The sequence below is a fragment of the Lissotriton helveticus genome, chromosome 9 (assembly GCF_964261635.1).
Source record: "Lissotriton helveticus chromosome 9, aLisHel1.1, whole genome shotgun sequence".
NCBI classification, from domain to species: Eukaryota; Metazoa; Chordata; class Amphibia; order Caudata; family Salamandridae; genus Lissotriton; species Lissotriton helveticus.
Window position 1 is genome coordinate 66805060 of NC_136070.1, and position 17832 is coordinate 66822891.

General features: G+C 44.7%; 1 protein-coding gene across 4 annotated transcripts in view; it reads left to right on the forward strand.

The window, feature by feature from the left end:
* Positions 1 to 17832, forward strand: part of PCNX1 (pecanex 1) — a 486917-nt gene that overhangs the window by 361037 nt on the left and 108048 nt on the right. For all 4 annotated transcript variants that reach the window (XM_078659468.1, XM_078659469.1, XM_078659470.1 and 1 more), the window contains exons 22-25: positions 4409 to 4586; positions 7545 to 7653; positions 10410 to 10539; positions 17533 to 17591. In XM_078659468.1, coding sequence (XP_078515594.1) covers positions 4409 to 4586; positions 7545 to 7653; positions 10410 to 10539; positions 17533 to 17591 — 476 coding nt within the window. The remainder of the gene's footprint in view (positions 1 to 4408; positions 4587 to 7544; positions 7654 to 10409; positions 10540 to 17532; positions 17592 to 17832) is intronic.

The window sequence follows — 17832 nt, forward strand, 5'->3', positions numbered from 1 at the left end:
AAAGCTGCGAACAAGTCCAGCAGCCTCAGGGCTTGAGGAATCCTCTTATCAGCCTTCTCCCGTAGGGCATCCATTACTGCAGTAATAACTGTCTCCGTGGAATGGCCGGGACGCAAACCCGCTTGGTGAGGCTCAAGAAACTTAGTTTGTTCCAGAAAACTGGACAGACACTTTGCCACATGAGCCTCCAGCATCTTCGCCAGTTATGGGAGCAGGGAAATCGGTCGATAGTTGGACGGTGTCAGGGGGTCGGCTCCAGGTTTCTTTAAGAGGGAGATCACGGTAGCTTCTTTAAAATATTTAGGTACATAGCCCTGAGATAAAGAGTAATTTAGCAAGGCAAGAGCGGGGCCTGGAAGGGAAGTAAAGACCTCCTTTAAGACATGTGGAGGGCAATGGTCCGTAGGAGAGCCAGAGCTGACTTTAAGCAGAAGGCTATGAAAGGTCTTCGAATAAACCCCCCTCCGCCTTCCACCCTTGTCCCCCTGTGCCTTGCACCCTTGTTCCCCCCGCACCCTTGTCCCCCTGTGCCTTGCACCCTTGTTCCCCCCGCACCCTTGTCCCCCTCCGCCTTCCGCCCTTGTCGCCCACCGCCTTCCATGTCGCCCTCAGCCCTTGTCGCCTTCCACCCTTGTCGCCCTCCACCTCCCATCCTTGTCGACCTCCGCCTTCCACCCTTGCCGCCCTCCGCCTTCCACTCTTGCCACCCTCCGCCTTGCACCTTTCTCCCCCTACGCCTTGCACCTTCTCCCCTTGGCCCTTAAGGAATGCAGCATGTCGCCCTAAGGGACCCACGCACAATTACACACAGAATGCTATTGCAGGCTGCATGACATGGTTCGAATCATGTTTGAAAACATGATAGGATACACTCCTGTGTGTCATGTCAAAGTCACTGCATCTAATATATGTATGTCACCCCTACAGCAAGCCTTTGAGCCCTAAGGCAGGGTGCATTATATTTTATGAGAGAACTTGTCTGCACGAGCAGATATGCCTCTGTGATGTCTAGTTCTATTACTAGATTTCGTAGCTGAGCAGTGAGGACATCTTAAGGTATGTACTGTGCACTGGTCAAAACAAGTTCCCCAGCTATATAATGGCTTCACTGAAACCTATGGTGTTTGGTATCAAAAACCTCGTATTAATAAACCCACTCTGATTCTAGTGATGGATTTATTAATACATGCACTCAGAGGGTACCTTAGAGGTACCCCTTGAACCCATCTAGTCCTCTAGTATGCTGGCTGACTGGCCCTGTCCAGCTTGCCACCACAGACGAGTTTCTGAACCCTAGGAGGTAAGAGCCCTGCTCTCGGAGGACAGAAGCAATGCCTGCTTTGGGAAGAGGTATTATCACCTCCTTCCCCAGGAAGGCTGGTAATTCAGCATATCAAGGCAGGAAGCTTCAAAGGCCTCTGTCGCCTTTGATATGCAACCCAAGGCTTTCCCAGACCAGGAAATTGCCAACCCCTGACCTGGACCATCTGCACCATGGCAGGCAGGAAAATTAGCTCTCTAAGAGGCGTATTGTACTGCCTGGCTGGACCCACCTTTAGGGTGAACAGCCTGAAGTGAACACAAATTTAGAAATGCCACCATTTTGGGTGTGTGGAATTAGGAATTCTGGGACAGGGTGATGACCACTCCCCAAATGAAGTGGTCATCTAGGGGGTGTAGTGACCCCAGAGGTAAGTAGCCCATTGGCTACTAGTCACACTCCCCTTAATACCCCTAAATTGCATATTCAGGAGGTCCCCTGATACCAGGACTTCAGATTTCACGGACACAAAAGAAAGACTGCTGACATGAGAACCGAGGAGTACGACTGACTTGGCACCAATCTTGTCTGCTGCACCCGAGCTTCATGGAGCAACCGAAGCGTCCGGCTGCTGTGCAGACTCCAAGAGACCCGGAGGGCTGCCAGTGCTTGCCAATTGGCAAAGAAACTCCCTTGGAGTAGAGGAGCTACTCCCCTGCAGTCGCAGGCACCAAAGAAGCAATGACTGGCACACCGACTGGGGGCGGCTCCTCCATGTGGGCGGAGGAGCGTCGCCTCACTGCTTTCCCGCAGTGCGAGATGCAGAAACATAAAATGGTATTATGAATACCATTTTATGTTTCTGCTTCTCGCACTCCGAGAAAGCAGAAGGGTTTGGTTGGTGGTTTCTGCTCGAGACAGGGGAGGAGTGGCTTGCCCAATGTTGATTGGCCCTGACTGTTTGGTCGGCCCTCTGGGGCTGACCAAACCAGTCATGCGCGCACTCCCTTTTCTCAAAAATGGCCTCCCCATAGACGCCTGTGTGGGTGGCAACCAATCACATAGCTGCCATTGCAGCAATGTAATTGGCTTAGGGGAGGGAGGCTGCCTGCTTCCTGTTCCTGTGGAGGCAGGAAAGCAGGAGCAGACTGAAGTTGCGGGACCTGGGAAAGTAGGTATGTTTTTTAAAATGTATTATTTAAAACCCCTGCCCTCCACCCCAGCCCGCCCTTACTTGCCGAACATTTGCATTCCCCCCGTGAGCCATGCCGGGCTCGACTGACACTGATCTGCCGCCTACAGGGACTAATACTGATGCAGCAGCAACTCAGGAAGAGGTAACTGTGCTCCTACAGTACAGATCCACCCTTCCTCCAAGTGTGGGGACATCAGGCCTGACATGAGCCGCACAACACCAATACCTGGGGTACTGGACCCCTTGCAGCAGCCATGACTTCCTGTGTCCAGACCGGACACCGACGCCAAGGAAAACCGACCTTCACGTCAAGTTACATCAAGGACACTGAGACCCATATCGCGGGTGGCCCAGCTGTCCTGTTTGCCCCTCTGCAGTAGAAACCAAGACAGAGAGAGCCTCTGACCACCGCCACCAGACACCTCAAAGTGCCTCTGCACCCGCATCCCCCAGTCCGAGTCCAAGGGAGGTTTTGGTGCCAACGGGGTCCTGAGACCCTCAAATGCTAAGACCACCCTTGGTTTTACAAAGACTGGACTTCCAGTCGGCGCATGCAGCCTCTTTCTGCAGGTCCCCTCCAACTGCGAGTGACTCCAGCAGAACCCAACGCAAAAAGACATCTGCACCTGAGCCCTAGAGCCCGAGGAGAAGTGGACCTGCACCTGAGCCCTAGAGCCCGAGGAGAAGTGAATGGTACACCCGATGCCGTAACACACTTCTGCACCCTGACGCCCCAGTCCTGTGAGGCTCTGTTAAGTGCCTGAACGCAGTACATGTTTTCCCCTATAGGATACCATTACCACACCCAGTAATTGCATTTTTGGATACTTTAAAAATTAATAACTTGAAAAGTACTTACCTAATTCCGATCTTGATATATAAATGTATACAAAAGTAGTTATTTGTATAAATTGGTGTTGGATTTCTTTACTGAGTGTGTCTCTCACTTGACTGTGTGTGCAATAAATGCTTAGCACTGCCCTCTGATATACCCAACTGCTCGCCCATACCACCGTAAAAGAGAGCATTTGAGGTGTCATTAGTGCCTCTGTAATTCCTGTGGGGTTTGCCTGGACTCTTTGCACAGTGTGCCTCTTTTTGATCCTCTAGCTACAGTGCCAGCTTCCTACAGTTATCAGCTCCAGCCTGGCTGTTATCTCTTGACGCGGTCTGATATTCATCCAAAAATGAATTACCGTAACATACTGATAGCCCTGCTGTCCGTGTTTCCAGATGAAACTGCCTTGCAGCCAGACGTATAAATTGAAGAGTTGAAAGCGCAAACATTTGCAGGACCATGGCCTGGGAGACCGCACCTGTCTAGCCCTGCAGTTGCAGCAGTAGGCCCTATGATCAATAGTGTTGACAACCAATAGCAATTGCAAAAGGCTTTGAGCTTTAATGCAGCCTGCGTTGCTTGCTCAATGAAATCTTACTCTGTGCAAACCATGACACTTACAATCCGCTTTAAAGCAATTATATGTTGAATTAGAAAAAACATACCTTTCAGATATTGCTTTATCAGTGTCTTGTCTAAAACTGGTAGCTTGGAAAAGGAACAAAAGTTGCAAAGTACACCCTCTTTAGGAGCAAGTGCAAAAGAGATGATTTGATAAAACCTCCTTTATTCTCAGGAGTCATTGGAAGACGTTTGCCCATCAAGCTGCTGTTCCAGAGGTCTCCTTGAGGACCAGCTGCTCAAAGCTATACTTTTTTGGGGCATGGTTCTTGCAGGGGCAGTTCAGGTCAATCACTCAGTGAAAATGATTACATGCCAGACTTTCTTCTTGCTTTGTGAGCTGTGAAATGAATTACTTGTATGACGGTTGATGTAATTGGTAACAGAACATTTTCAGCTTGTGCTAATGGATGTATTTTTTTTTCTAAATCAAGTAGGTTATTTACTATATTGGGCTATAATTCTTCCTTCTTTCTCTCTCTCTTTTTTGCAGGCTTGGTGCTCTGATGATAACCATTGCTGGTTTGAAGCTCTTACGATCGTCCTTTAGTAGCCCCACGTGTCAGTATGCCACAGTCATATTCACAGTGCTCTTCTTCACATTCGATTACAAAGTTTATTCAGAGACCCTGCTGTTGGACCTTTTCTTCATGTCGATACTCTTCAGTAAGGTAACTGGACATGCTGATGATCTATACATATGCCATGTAAAACTTGGGCAACATGGAAAGCTTTTGTAGTTGTAATGGAGGTGAGACAGTGTAAACAAGCTTTTAGAGATTAATTTTTGAATGATTTCCCAGAACAGAGGGAGTTAGAAAATGTGTATTGCTTTCATCACGAGGTGGCTCATACCATTATATATCTATTTGAAGTGAGGAGAATTGCTTTCATTAAACTAACATTTTGAATGTATCCATGATCTAATTCTTCTAAAGTCCTGCAGGCACAAGGTTCTTTATGGATTATCTCTTGCGATCAATGAGTGTTAGAAACTTAAATTTTATTGCAATTGTCCTATGCACTTTTTGCCCCAATATGTGACTGCTAGATGCTTGTTTTCAACTCTAACAGTGCACTGAGATCTGCGAACTAGACCTCAGCGCCAGTGCTCTTTTCCCTAAAACAAGTTAAAGTCCATTTGTAACCCAATTGGCAAGGCCTTTAGCACACCTATAAGTCCCTAGTAAATGGTACCACTGGTACCTAGGGCATGGATACTGAAGAGGGCCCCTAAGGGCGGCAGCATGTCTTATGCCACCCTAAGGGTCCCCAACTCAAATTACATGCAGAACGGCATTGGAGGCTGCATAAAATTATGCAAACCATTATGAAAATCTGACATGGCTCACTCACCCTGTGCCATGCCAACGTACACTGCATATACTATATGTAAGTCACCCCTACATTAGGCTTTAGAGCCCTAAGGCTGGGTTCATTATAGTATATGTGAGGACATTTCTGCCTGAGCAGATATGCCCCTGTGATGTCGAGCTCTAGTATTAGGTATTGCAAGTGCGTAGGGAAGCCATCTTCAGACATGGACTGGGCACTGGTCAGCATAAGTTCCCCAGCTACTTGATGGCTCAACTGAAACCTATGGCGTTTGGTATCAAACACCTTGTCTTAATAAATCTGTATTGTTGCCAGTTCAAGATTTATTATGCACAAAGAGGGCCCCTTGAGGTGACCCCTGACAAATCTTTTAGTGTCTAGTGTGCTAGTTGACTGGTGTCATCCAGCCTGCCACCGCGGACAAGTTTCTGACCCCCTGCAGATGAGAGCCTGCGCTCTCTGAGGCCAGAAGCAGTGCCTGCTCCAGAGGAAGGTGTTCACACCTCCTCCTGCAGGATGGTTAGTGATGTAGCATATTCAGGCCAGCAGCCTCAAAACCCCCTGCTGCCCTTAATGTCCCTAAATTGAGTATTTAGGTGACCCCCTGACACCGGGAACTCAGATGCACCAGGCCAAAAGAAGGAGGACAAATTAGAGCCAAACTCAAGAACCGTGGACTAGCTGAGGACTTGGCGTCAAACCCTGCCTGCCTTCTCTTATCTCATCAGTTGTAAAGACCCGAGCTGTCGTGCTGCTGTGCATCCTCCAAATGCCTCGGAGGACTACCAGCCCTGCAGCAACCAGCCAGCATCTCTCTTGAAGTGGAGAAGCCACTTGCCTGCAGGCACCGACAGAGACGTCCGGTTTACCGATCTGCTGACCACCAGCTCCACCAATGCAGCAGCCGCCCAGGAGGAGGTCACCATGTTCCACGGGGTCAGATCCGTCTCCCCACCAAGTTTGGGGGTCCCATGATACCCAGGAGCCGCCCTGCACCAATCCCCGGGGTACTGGACCCCTTGCAGCAGCTAAAGTTTGTTCAGTTTCTGGCCTGGACACCAAGACCAACCTAACGACGAAGGATATCAGCATTACCGAAGCCAGCATCTAGAGTGGCCCTGCTGTTCAAATGTCTCCATCTCCTGGTCAACCCCAAAAGTGAGAGCCTCCAACGCAAGCAACCCGCCGGACAAAACACCTCTGCACCTGAGCCCCACAGTCTGAGTTCAAGCCTACCGACGATGCACCCTTCCCCCAGAAACCCTCCCCTTTGGGTTTGACTGACTTTCTCCAAGTCCCCAATTGCAGCATTTTCCTGCATACAGGTTTTTCCATAGAAATCAGCTGTAGTGATCGAGGCTACCTTTGCGACCACCACTTCTGCACCCAGACACACCGAGGCAGGTAAATCAAAACTGCTGGTATTTATCTTATATCCAGACGAACTACCCTTTAACTCTATTTCAAGTACACCTATGCAGTGTATGTTTCTCCCATAGGAGAACATTACTGCGTATGAGGCTCATTTCTTAAACCTGACAGCTGTATTTTCTAACTCGAAAACTACTTACCTAATCTGATAGAGCTTGGTGTCTAGATTAATATAAAAAGCTGTTATTTTTCTACGTTGGTGTTGGATTTCATTATTGAGTGCGTCTCATTTTATCGACTTTGTGTTTGCAACTATTGCCTAACACTCCCCTCTGATAAGCCTAAGGCTGTTCGACCACACTACCACAAAAAGCACATTTTGGGATTTTTGAAGCAAGCCCCTGTATACTAATATGGGATACCTCGAGTCCACACAGTGCACCTCATTTTGGTACGCTATATGGAGGGCCAGATTCCTACAATGAGCCATTGGCAATCATGTTTCTTGTCAGTGCACTCAATTCTGAGAGTTCTGTACTTCCCAGGTAGCCAGTCAAAGAGTGTGCTCAATAGTGTGTATGCTTTTTTTAACCAACTTTGCAAATTCCTGCTCTTAACCAATAACTCTAAATTCTCTAAAATATCAACTTCTTTTCTATAGCCTACCAATTGAAGGATATGTTGGAGAATTGACATCTGTTATGTTAACACAGCTATTTTGCCTGTTGTCTTATTCACTTGTTTTAGATATGGATATATATGTATAGTCTGTGTGACCTTACTGAAATTCTAATACCACAGTTTATCTGAAAATTGGGATACATTTCAGGCTTTCTCACCATAGTGCTATGCACTCCTTTTTTAAGCGTTCTTATAATATAATTCTTGCATTGTTCCACAGTGATGTTCTTTTTATCTTGCAGCTTTGGGAGCTCTTTTACAAACTGCGCTTCGTTTACACATACATCGCCCCCTGGCAGATAACATGGGGATCAGCTTTCCATGCTTTTGCCCAACCTTTTGCTGTGCCTCGTATCCTTAAAAACATTTCAATCTACCTTTATTTATTTTATTTATTTTGAAAGTTTTATATAGCGCGAACAAGATCTTCGCAGATATCAGAGCGCTTTACAGAGGAGGGGAGCATATATACACAGATACATCATAGTGTTAAAAGTACAGTTAAGTGATATCATAAACAATCAAGTAAGTCAATTTCAAAGTCAAACAAAAATGCAAAGGGTTCGAACAAGTAGTACAGATCAGTATCGAGTCTTTGAAGTTGATCCCCAGTAGTGGTTCAAGTGTATTTAGCCATGAGGATCGCTTTTACTTCTTTCTTGAAAAGTATGGTAGAGGGGATGAGCCTGGTTTCAGGGGGGAGTGAGTTCCAAATCCTGGGAGCCATTCCTGAGAAAGAGCGTTTATACGTTTTTTCCTTGCGGAATCTTTTAGGCTTTAGCAAAAGATTGTTTGTGCCTCTAGTGTTTCTGGAGCCTCCAGAAATCGTCAGCTTCTGAGCGAGGTATCTAGGTGAGCTCAGGTGGACAGCCTTGTGCGTCAAACAAGCGATTTTCAGGTGTATTCTGGCTTCAAAAGCCAAAATACACCTGGCTTTTGACTTTCCAACAGATTGTTTAAATTCCCTTGGAAAATATTGCATAGCCTTTTCAATTTATTTTTGTTTTTGTGTTGTGTAGTTGTGTGGAAGACTGTGACTGTACTAAATAGTTTGAGTAGTGCATGTTGAAATCTGATGGTCCATAGGGTTCATTTTGGCTGAAAACGAGGTACTTTTTGGTTTAGCTAGATTAGGTTTTGTTTAAAGTTTTGTAAGAGACCTTTATATTAAAAAAAAAAAGGGGTCTTGAGGCAATGTTACACTGTTTGGTTTGCAGGTGTAACCCCTAAAATGTTCTTTAATGAAAAATGTAACCTAGTAACAGTAAGACGTTAGTTGAAAGTAGAAGGGCAAAGGTTCATGCATCCGCTCTATTTTAGCATTACAAACTTCTGAATTCAGGATAGTAGGACACCAGGGCAACGCACTTGATGAAAAGAAGAGGAACAAATACCTTTTAATGCATTGACTACTTGTCTTTGAAGGTCTAAGAAATAACCAAAGACATGCAGAACTGCAGGCTGCAGTTGGTGGTCTGTTGTCTTCTGGGCAGATTTCCAGAAATTGCCACTTTTTGAAGCTTTAAGTCCTTAAAGGTAAGAGCAGGTTAAAGCTCGTCCAGAGAGCGGTTTCTAAAATGATCTTGTGATTGGGCACATGTAGAGCAGAGCTGTAGATCAGAGGAAGGGAGCAATCAGGCATGTGTGAAAGACCTCTGCATCCTTCACCCCTGCCAGATTTACCCTGGTGACTGACTCCATGTGTTCATCAATCATGTGTAATACTCTTTACTCGACTGCTGTGTACCTTGTTACTTTAAAGTTTATCCTAGCCTCATGGCAGGGTTTGCGCTATTAAAACAAACAAAAATTAAATAAATGAAAATTGTAAAACATTGATTGTTTGAGTGGGTGAGTTATTGGGAAGCTTGGGTTCCTTATTTGAAACAGAAGAGGGCTGGCGGGTGGGACTATATTGTGTAGCGTGTTTAAATGTACTTTCTCTCCGAAGGTAATATAGAACTGAAACTAATGCCTCTTAGGGAAGCAGCAGGTCCATTAGTTAAAAGAAAGCAAGATTCTCCCACACTTCCGTTCTCACCTTCTCTCCCTTTCTGCCCCACTCTCCCTTTCTGCCCCACTCTCCCTTTCTGCCCCACTCTCCCTTTCTGCCCCACTCTCCCTTTCTGCCCCACTCTCCCTTTCTGCCCCACTCTCCCTTTCTGCCCCACTCTCCCTTTCTGCCCACTCTCCCTTTCTTTCCCACTCTCCTTCTCTCTTTTGTCTCTTCCCCTCCCCTGGAAGGAGTGGAAAGAAATGCTTGACATAAAAAGCCTTTACTTATTGAGTGAGCTTTTAAAGGGAAGTAGTAGTCTATTTTGCTGCTCCATGTCCACAGTTTGTTTCCCAAATGTGCCAACAGGTTTAGCCTTGGATTATGAATGATTAAGATGCTCATTGTTTTGAAACAATCTAATTCCAGAAATACGGTCTCACCAAATGGGGCTGTCTGCATTGTGAGGGATGTGCCCTGGTTTCATGAAGTGCTCTCTTTCTACAGAACTATTCTATGTTAAATGGCAATAGCTTTCCACCTTTGTGAATTTGTTTTTATCTATGGCGTTTATGTAGCACCCACCGCCACTGGGGTGCTTTTACCTGATCATATATATTACAGGCCAGTTCAAGCACATATGATGAATTTCTGTGGTAGACTGTATGTCAGGAGTTGGGTATTGTGTTTGAGGGCCAGTGGCGTGTTCTGATTGGGTTGCTGCTAACTTAATGCTTCTGGTAGGCATGCTGATGCGATGTAGCAGAAGCCGTCAGAAGGATCTTGGTAACCACTTTGAGGTCAGTTTATGATTTTTGTTTAAGTATTTCTTGCAGATCTTTGGTACAGCACACAGTAAGAATAACATGATGCTGGTAGGGTGTAGTCCGTGATGCTCAGGTAGAATGTTTTCATGTGAGAAATGTAGTGCAAACTAAGGTACCCTGTTCACATGAGCTCCAAGAATGCCCAAAGTGTATCCGGTGAGCCAGTGGAGTAAGATACATCAGATGCACAGAGGATCCACAGTGTACTAAGCCTCCTGACCGAGAGATGATTAATGATTTTTTAACACATGTTTTTCAGCCAGCTTCCTTAACATGTCCCTCTTTAGACTCTGCAATGCTGTTTGTCCAGGCTGTTATATCTGCTTTCTTCTCTACGCCACTGAATCCTTTCTTGGGAAGTGCAATATTCATCACGTCATATGTCCGACCTGTGAAGTTTTGGGAGAGGGACTACAAGTAAGTGAATTTAAAAGAGGAAGGACACCACAGACAAAAGTACAATTAGAGATTACCCCCTCCGCCATCACTTGAGCAGCATGTGACTCTTTCTAGCTATTGGTACTTTTTAGGAGTCTCTTTCATTTTTAAATTGGGTAGTAAGTAATTGAGGAGGAACTTAAAATGCAAAGAGCAACCCAACTAGCAGGACCCTAGAGGTGGTGGCACTGTTAGCAGACCAGTAGTTACTGTTTGGGAAGCTCCCTTTCAGGTGGAGCTTGGTGACATTTCAGTGGATTGAGACACATGAGTAATTTACTAGTATTCTCCAAAGAATCTTTTGTGAATCATTCCGCCATCTAGTGGTTGGGTCCGGAATTGTAGTTTTTTTTTTTTCGTGGCCCAGGTGGGCGTCGACATATCACCATTTGGTGTCCTTCATGACGTCGACGTGCTTCCTCCGGAAGCTCCCACCTTTGGCTGCCATCTTCAGATTGTTTTTTCCGCGGGTGGGTCTGGATCGTTGCCGAAGAGCTCCAGAGTTTTTGGAGAAGAAAACGACGGAAAGAGAAGAAAATCGTTTGGATAACTTTTCAAGACACCCGACTACAGGTCAGGTAACCGGGACGACGAGGGAGAAGGTTTTTCGACCAAACACTTAAGAGTGCCAGCCATATTTTAATTTTCATGGGGCAGACCAATGAGGTATAGATTCCAGTTACATCCATTTTCAAATATTTCTGTTTGTATATTTAAAAAAAAAAGAGGTTCTGGAACTTTAATTCAATTATCCTGGCATGAGTGAAATGTATTAGGTTTTCTGTTTGGATGAGTACCCAATGCAGACCTTATTGGCTGTCATGGTCAAGAAGTCAGTGGTGCAATGAAAACTGCAGTTTGTCTTACTGCAGTTTGTCTTAAAGTTGTCAGAGTTTAGTGCAGGAAATGTCCCCACGTCTTTAGATTGTTGCATTTGGTGAACCATGCTCAATCCCCTTTAGGAAAATAAGCCGGTCTCATGAGCGCTGTATGCCTTCTAAGAATGGCATCCTTGCATCTTCATGTGGCAGCAGTATTTTACATTTGTCTGAATGACCCGTTCTGTTAAAAGTTCAACTTGAAAATGTTATTTTGAGTTGAATTGTGGTCGCTTGTGATCACACAACAATGCTGCTTGCTTTTGGATTTGTAGTTCTGCTCTCACGAATTACCCGAAACAGTCCACTTATGTAAAGAAATCTAATGATATGGCACTTATGTAAATAAAAAAAATTACTTGGATGGTCCATTTCACGTTGACATTACTCCCCGGAACTACGCAACGTGTTGTAATGCTGTGATCTCAGTAATCTCTCATAAAGTTTGCTAAAAGAAATTACCAAAATAAGGCCAGCATAATTAAAATTTGGCATAGGCATAATGGTGAGAAAATGAGCTGAATGTTTTGCTAAACATATATATATATATATATATATATATATATATATATATTAGATATTAGATATTATATATTATATATTATATATTATATATTATATATTCTAAATCTTCTTTGGTAAACTTCAGAGATGAGAATACTTTGTTCTGTGTTGTCTAAACTACACCCCACCAAAAACTATGGACTCTCATACTGAATCTAATTTACCCAGACTTTGTTTTTGGTTTAGTCAGATTGTGTACTGATGCATCTAAGAATACTTTGTTCTGTGTGGCCTAAACTACACCCCACAAAAAACTATGGACTATATACCTAATCTAAATTACCCAGAATTTGCTTTTGGTCTAGTCAGCTCGTGTACTGATGCATCTAAGCTACTTGCCTCAATATTAGAGTTTTCGAGACAAAGGTCTTAACCCTAATATCTAAAATATTGAGAAAGAAATTACTTCATATGGCCACATTGATTACTTCATATGGCCACATTGATTCTCCTTGAACCAAAATAGAGTGCCTCTGCACCTCAGCGCCCCAATGCAGCATACCCCCCACCACTGGTACAGTCTAGTCACTGTATGTTAACTTGATTCTACACCCTCGCTTCTTAATGCTGGTACTCTGCTCACATTTTAGCAAGCCCTTAACTTCTTTTTTCTCTGCAAGTTTCAAATTAATGTTTATAGTATCATTTCTTGAGGTTTAGCTTGGTTAGTAAGATTGGTGGGTGTGAGCATCAGATTTCCTGACCATCATGCTGGCATAATGTTAAATTACATTATATGACAAGCAGGGAGCATGAGGTAGTGGAAAGGGTGAGGAATACAGATTAATAAGAGTACTAAATGAGAGCAGCACAATATTGTGTACAATGAACGTTTTTGAGGGCCTTCAAAACAGATGAGTGTGTGCGTGTATCAGTGCTTAATTTGTAAAATATGAAGTGCAGGTGCTCAAATGTTTGTCGGGGGCCACACCTACTTTTTTCTGGCTCCACCCACTTACTATATTAACTCCACCCACATCGTCAACGGCACTGCTAAAACTCAGATGTAATATATACCTGATCTGAATTTCTGCAAGGGAGCCTTCCTCATAGTAAGGTTTCGATAGGAGGTACCCCTGCCCTGTGAACATTTTGAAAAAGATTAAATCAAAAGTGCATTTAAAGCACAATTTTGGAATAAATTAGCTAAAATCACTAATGCATTGAAAAGGGACAATTTCACTGCTGTATGTGCTGTTTTGGGGAAAGGATAGTACTGGGGTAGGGTATACCATTTTTAACAGGGTCTATGAGGCCAGGAAGTCAATAGAAGGCCTTAGCATTGCCAAGGGCGCACCAGGGACATGCATTGCTCTTTAACTACTGATAAATAATTTGGTGACATACTTTGGCAAGGCATTTTTACATAATACATGAGAGCTTCAGATCTGTTGACCCTGTACATTTTGTTGCCTCCTCCAGTGCTTTGGTCTGGTACTGTTTGTTTTTTATTTTTACTTTTATTTTAAATAACTCAGTATGGCATTTTCTCATTGTGGATCACTATCTACAGTACATAACATTAGTCCACAAGGGGATCATGAGTCTCAGGTTCTTAGGGAGATAAGGGGTGTGAACTTCCTTGCTTTTAATGGACCTTCTCCTTATTTCACCACGAGGGGCGATATTACATAAGTACCACAGGGTACAGAAGGCATTGTGCCACATTTTGAAACCCACCCACTCTTGTGGCAGTTCTGTATTACATAGGGTATTACAGACTCAAAGTTGCAGGGTGTTTCCTCATTTATATGGTGAGTGGCCACATGGAAATGATGGAAAGCCTTTGTGGCTGAGAACATTTAGCAATGTATGTACAAGAGTAGAGTGTACAACTGTGTGCCATGTGGGAAGTGTTGCACAGTTAGGACTCCCACTCGAAACACATTTTAGGACAGGGCACAAAGATTCCTCCTTCCTGCGGGTTCAGTAACAGAACCCTGATAGGATTTCCCTGCCCCCTATTAATGCCAACTGTTTAGTTAGCAGCTCGAGAAATGGCATGTTTTTCGCTACTGCACTATTTTGGCGGGCTGCGGGGAGATTGGGATTCTTTGGGGATCTCAGCTTGCATCTTCAGCACAAGCAGGGAATAAGGGCTAGAGATGTACAAAAGTTATGATTAGCGTCCTCAACGACAAGTTGCCAACAACTGAACAACGTCATCCGGCCTGGCCGTTCGCGCTTGGTGCAGCCTTACTTTCACTTAGACAGACTTACTTGGACTTAGTGAACGAACCGATATTGCAAGTAAATACCGAAAACCACAGAATGGAAGTGCACACATTTAGAACTGAAGCAGAGAAATGCAGAATTAAAACAGACGAAGAAGACTTAAGTCTGATGGGCCCCGAATGGAAGCTGATATCTGGGAATTTGACAAACACAGAATGAAAGCAGACAAATGCATTCGCAAAGCCAATAGGTCTGGGTTTAACGCGCTATTAAGTGCAGCATCAGCACATTAGAGCAAGACATATGGGAGCGAGGAAGCACAGGTCCAATAGTCATGATCACTGGCATTATACAATCCTGCAGTTCTGGAATTGCCCACAACATTATAGATTTACCACATAATCCATCGTCTGCTGATAGATTGCAGATTTTGACCAGATTTTTTTTTTCTAGCTCGAACGGATCAAAAGTTACAATAAAGTCCACATGTATGTGGTGTTTCGCACTAGGAGACCCTCTGCGATGGTTAATTGGTTACTTTTCAACTGCTACTCTATTCAGGTGTTAAACTGGCAGCTAAGAGATGTAACCTTTGCCCAGACAGAATTAACGTGTGTTAAAATGTTAAAATAACAGAATACTGTCAGATAATATGCTACAGTATGCAGCACAGTTTCCCTTGTCTTGCTATATATTTTAGTTAACCTTACTGCATAATTTAGTCCTCCATTGCAGCACAATTCCAGTGACGCTGGCTGTATTTGTAAAGTAGCCTGCAGTTCAATGCAGTAATTGGACTGTTCCCATGGGGCACAGGGTCAGCGCTGATTTGAATATCGCCATTGTCTAACCCAGGGTGGTGTGGAGTGGAAAAACGATGGATTTGGGCCCAGATCTTTGGACTGGGGTGAATGTGTGACATTGATCCACATTCTGTCCATCATTGTTGTGTTTGCAGGTGCAGTTCAATGCAAGCACTAAAGTGGAGACAGAAAGAAACACCCAAACAGCCAATAGCTAAGCGGAGAGATGATTACTCACTGGGCTGAACCAAGACTTGATTGACAGAATCTCAGCCCAATACATGAAAAAAGTCTGGTAAAAACAAAGCCGATGGTTCAAAGGGGTGGATCCAAATCTCCACTTTATACATTGTTAAGTGAACAAACCGATGCTGCTGATAGGTTCTTGAACCCTTGAACTTGAATGGCCATAATGACACGGTGGTGGTGAGGTCGTGCATGTCCTACACCTGCGCAGCATTGCCAGCATCGAGCGGGCTTCCGAGGGCCCACAGAGTATTGAAAACGACTCTTACAACCCTAAACGGGCCCATTCTCTCCTGGTGCCCTCCACTGTAAAGTGGAGGGCGGAGCGGACCCGTTAGCACTGCTGCTCGCTCCCCAGCACCACCACTCCCCAGCCCGGGCCAAGTTGTGATCCCAATCCTACTCTGGCAGTGCTACGATCAACGTGGCAGAGTTGAAATCTGCTCAGCACGCGCAGTGCCCAGGGTGCAACCGGCAAACTTGAAGCTCTTGAAAACATGCGGGCACATACCGGAGCAAAGCGTTCTGACTGACACCTTAAAGAGCTGAATGCACGCCGCAAGACAAGCATGTTACCAGTGCACCTTGGTATATGCGTCTCTCACAGATGGATAGTTATCTTTTGAAAGATAGGGATATTTTCTGGCTTGGAGTACTAGACAGTTTGTTTAATATGTCTTTCAGTCACAGCACACTGTGAAAGTGAACCTAATGTGTGCCCGGCCGCGCGCCATGTTTGGACTACAGCAGCGGCTGTGCGAACTCGGAGTCGTCGGACACGCCGGGCAGGGTGGGCCTTGGCTTTTTTTTTAACCTACATACTACTAACAGTAGTCTAAATCTTGCCAGGCCCATACTTCGACAGGTTGCAGTGCAGGCCCTATCGAAAAATCACATGATCATTGCGTAGGTAACGGTTAAAGGGGACGAAAGTGTGTGTGTACCGAACTGAGTTAGTCAGTACTAATAACTTAAATTACACTGCGTTACCTGCCGTGTGGTGGACCAGGCCGGCTGTCAGGGACTAGGCAGGCCGCGGCCAACACTGGCTGCAAGCACGGCCTTTCTTCAATAACTGATATTAGGCCTTGAGCTGCAGATGCTTCTACTAGATCATTACACATTACAGTACTGCTACTTACTGGCTAATGATCGATGCCCTCCTCAACGCAACTCCACGGTCGTCGGGGTCGGGCCGACTTGAACGTGATGACTGACTCTTGGTGAGTTGAACTGCTGCACGCTTCGGTGGTTATGTTCGGGCGTGGCAATGATGTGAAAAAAATCTGCGCACATTGCCGCGCGCACAGCCCCTACCCCAGTATAACAAAAACAAATGCAGCCCAATTCAGTGTCCTCCTGCCTGCGGCCCGCCCACAGCCTGGAAAGTCAGTGGCTAAGACCGCGTCGGTGCGCAGTGCGGTGCTGCCATGAAAACAGTTATATATTTAAACTCATCTATTTAGGAATAATGAATTTGCAGAGGGCAGCAGTCCAAATCCCACACCAACACTTTTAACCGCCGGCGCTGTGGAAGATGTGAAAAAACATGTAGAGCCTGCACGAGAGTACAGCAGTAAGTTAAAATTGGAAAGTAAATGTGACTTGTGCAGCACATGCGACATAGACCCGGCCCTGTCAAATAAGTGCCGGTGCTAAGCACCGGAAAGCACCGGCACAAATTAAGCGAAAAAATCACAGGTGAAATATGACAGATATCTCACCATTCCCAACTAAAAGCACCTGTACCTAATTATTCATCTGAAAATACATTGGGGGGAGGGGTGGGGGGGTGAAACAACCCCCCCCTGAAGCTACGCCCCTGCTTGTTCACCTAAAACTTGGCACCATGTCTAAATCTCCATCCTTTATATCCCTGCACAGTCTGAATGAAGTAGTTACTATTTGGCCTTTCTTCCTCCAGTTAGATTGATGGAAATGCAGATAAATCTGAGCAATGCTTCCTTATTAGGAGGTTTGTTTACAAATATTTACAAGTGGGCTCAACAGACGTTTTCCGTATCTTATTAATATATTGTGTAGAACCTTTTTAAATACGAACTTGCTAAGTCTCCTACTCCTTGAGCGCCACAACTTTGAGATGAGGATGTTTTCCTGAAACAACATTTTAGGGTTTTATTTTGTGAGCACCCTCAGCTAATTTCTTTAAGCATTGCACTTTACAGGGTCTGTAATTGCTTTTTAATGGGAGTGGATATGGTCTAACCTTGCAGCTTATGAATCATGCAAACCATACTTCTCCATATGTTGGTCGTTTCTGTAATACAAACATGCTTTGCTTACAGCACAAAACGTGTGGACCATACAAATACAAGATTGGCTTCCCAGCTCGACAGAAATCCAGGTACAATTATATTTTATAATAGTAACAGCTAGTTGGTGGTGTTAGTTTTATTTTATGTGCTTTTGTCATACAACACCATGCATATATATATATATATTGTAGTGGAAGCACCCTTTAGCTCAGTATTTGAAATTCTAGCAAACCTTTCAGCACATCTTATTGTTCCTGACTCTTTGCTTCACTCTGCGTAGGAAGGGCATTTGAGGTGAAAGTGGGAAACCAATTAATAGACTAGGACTGG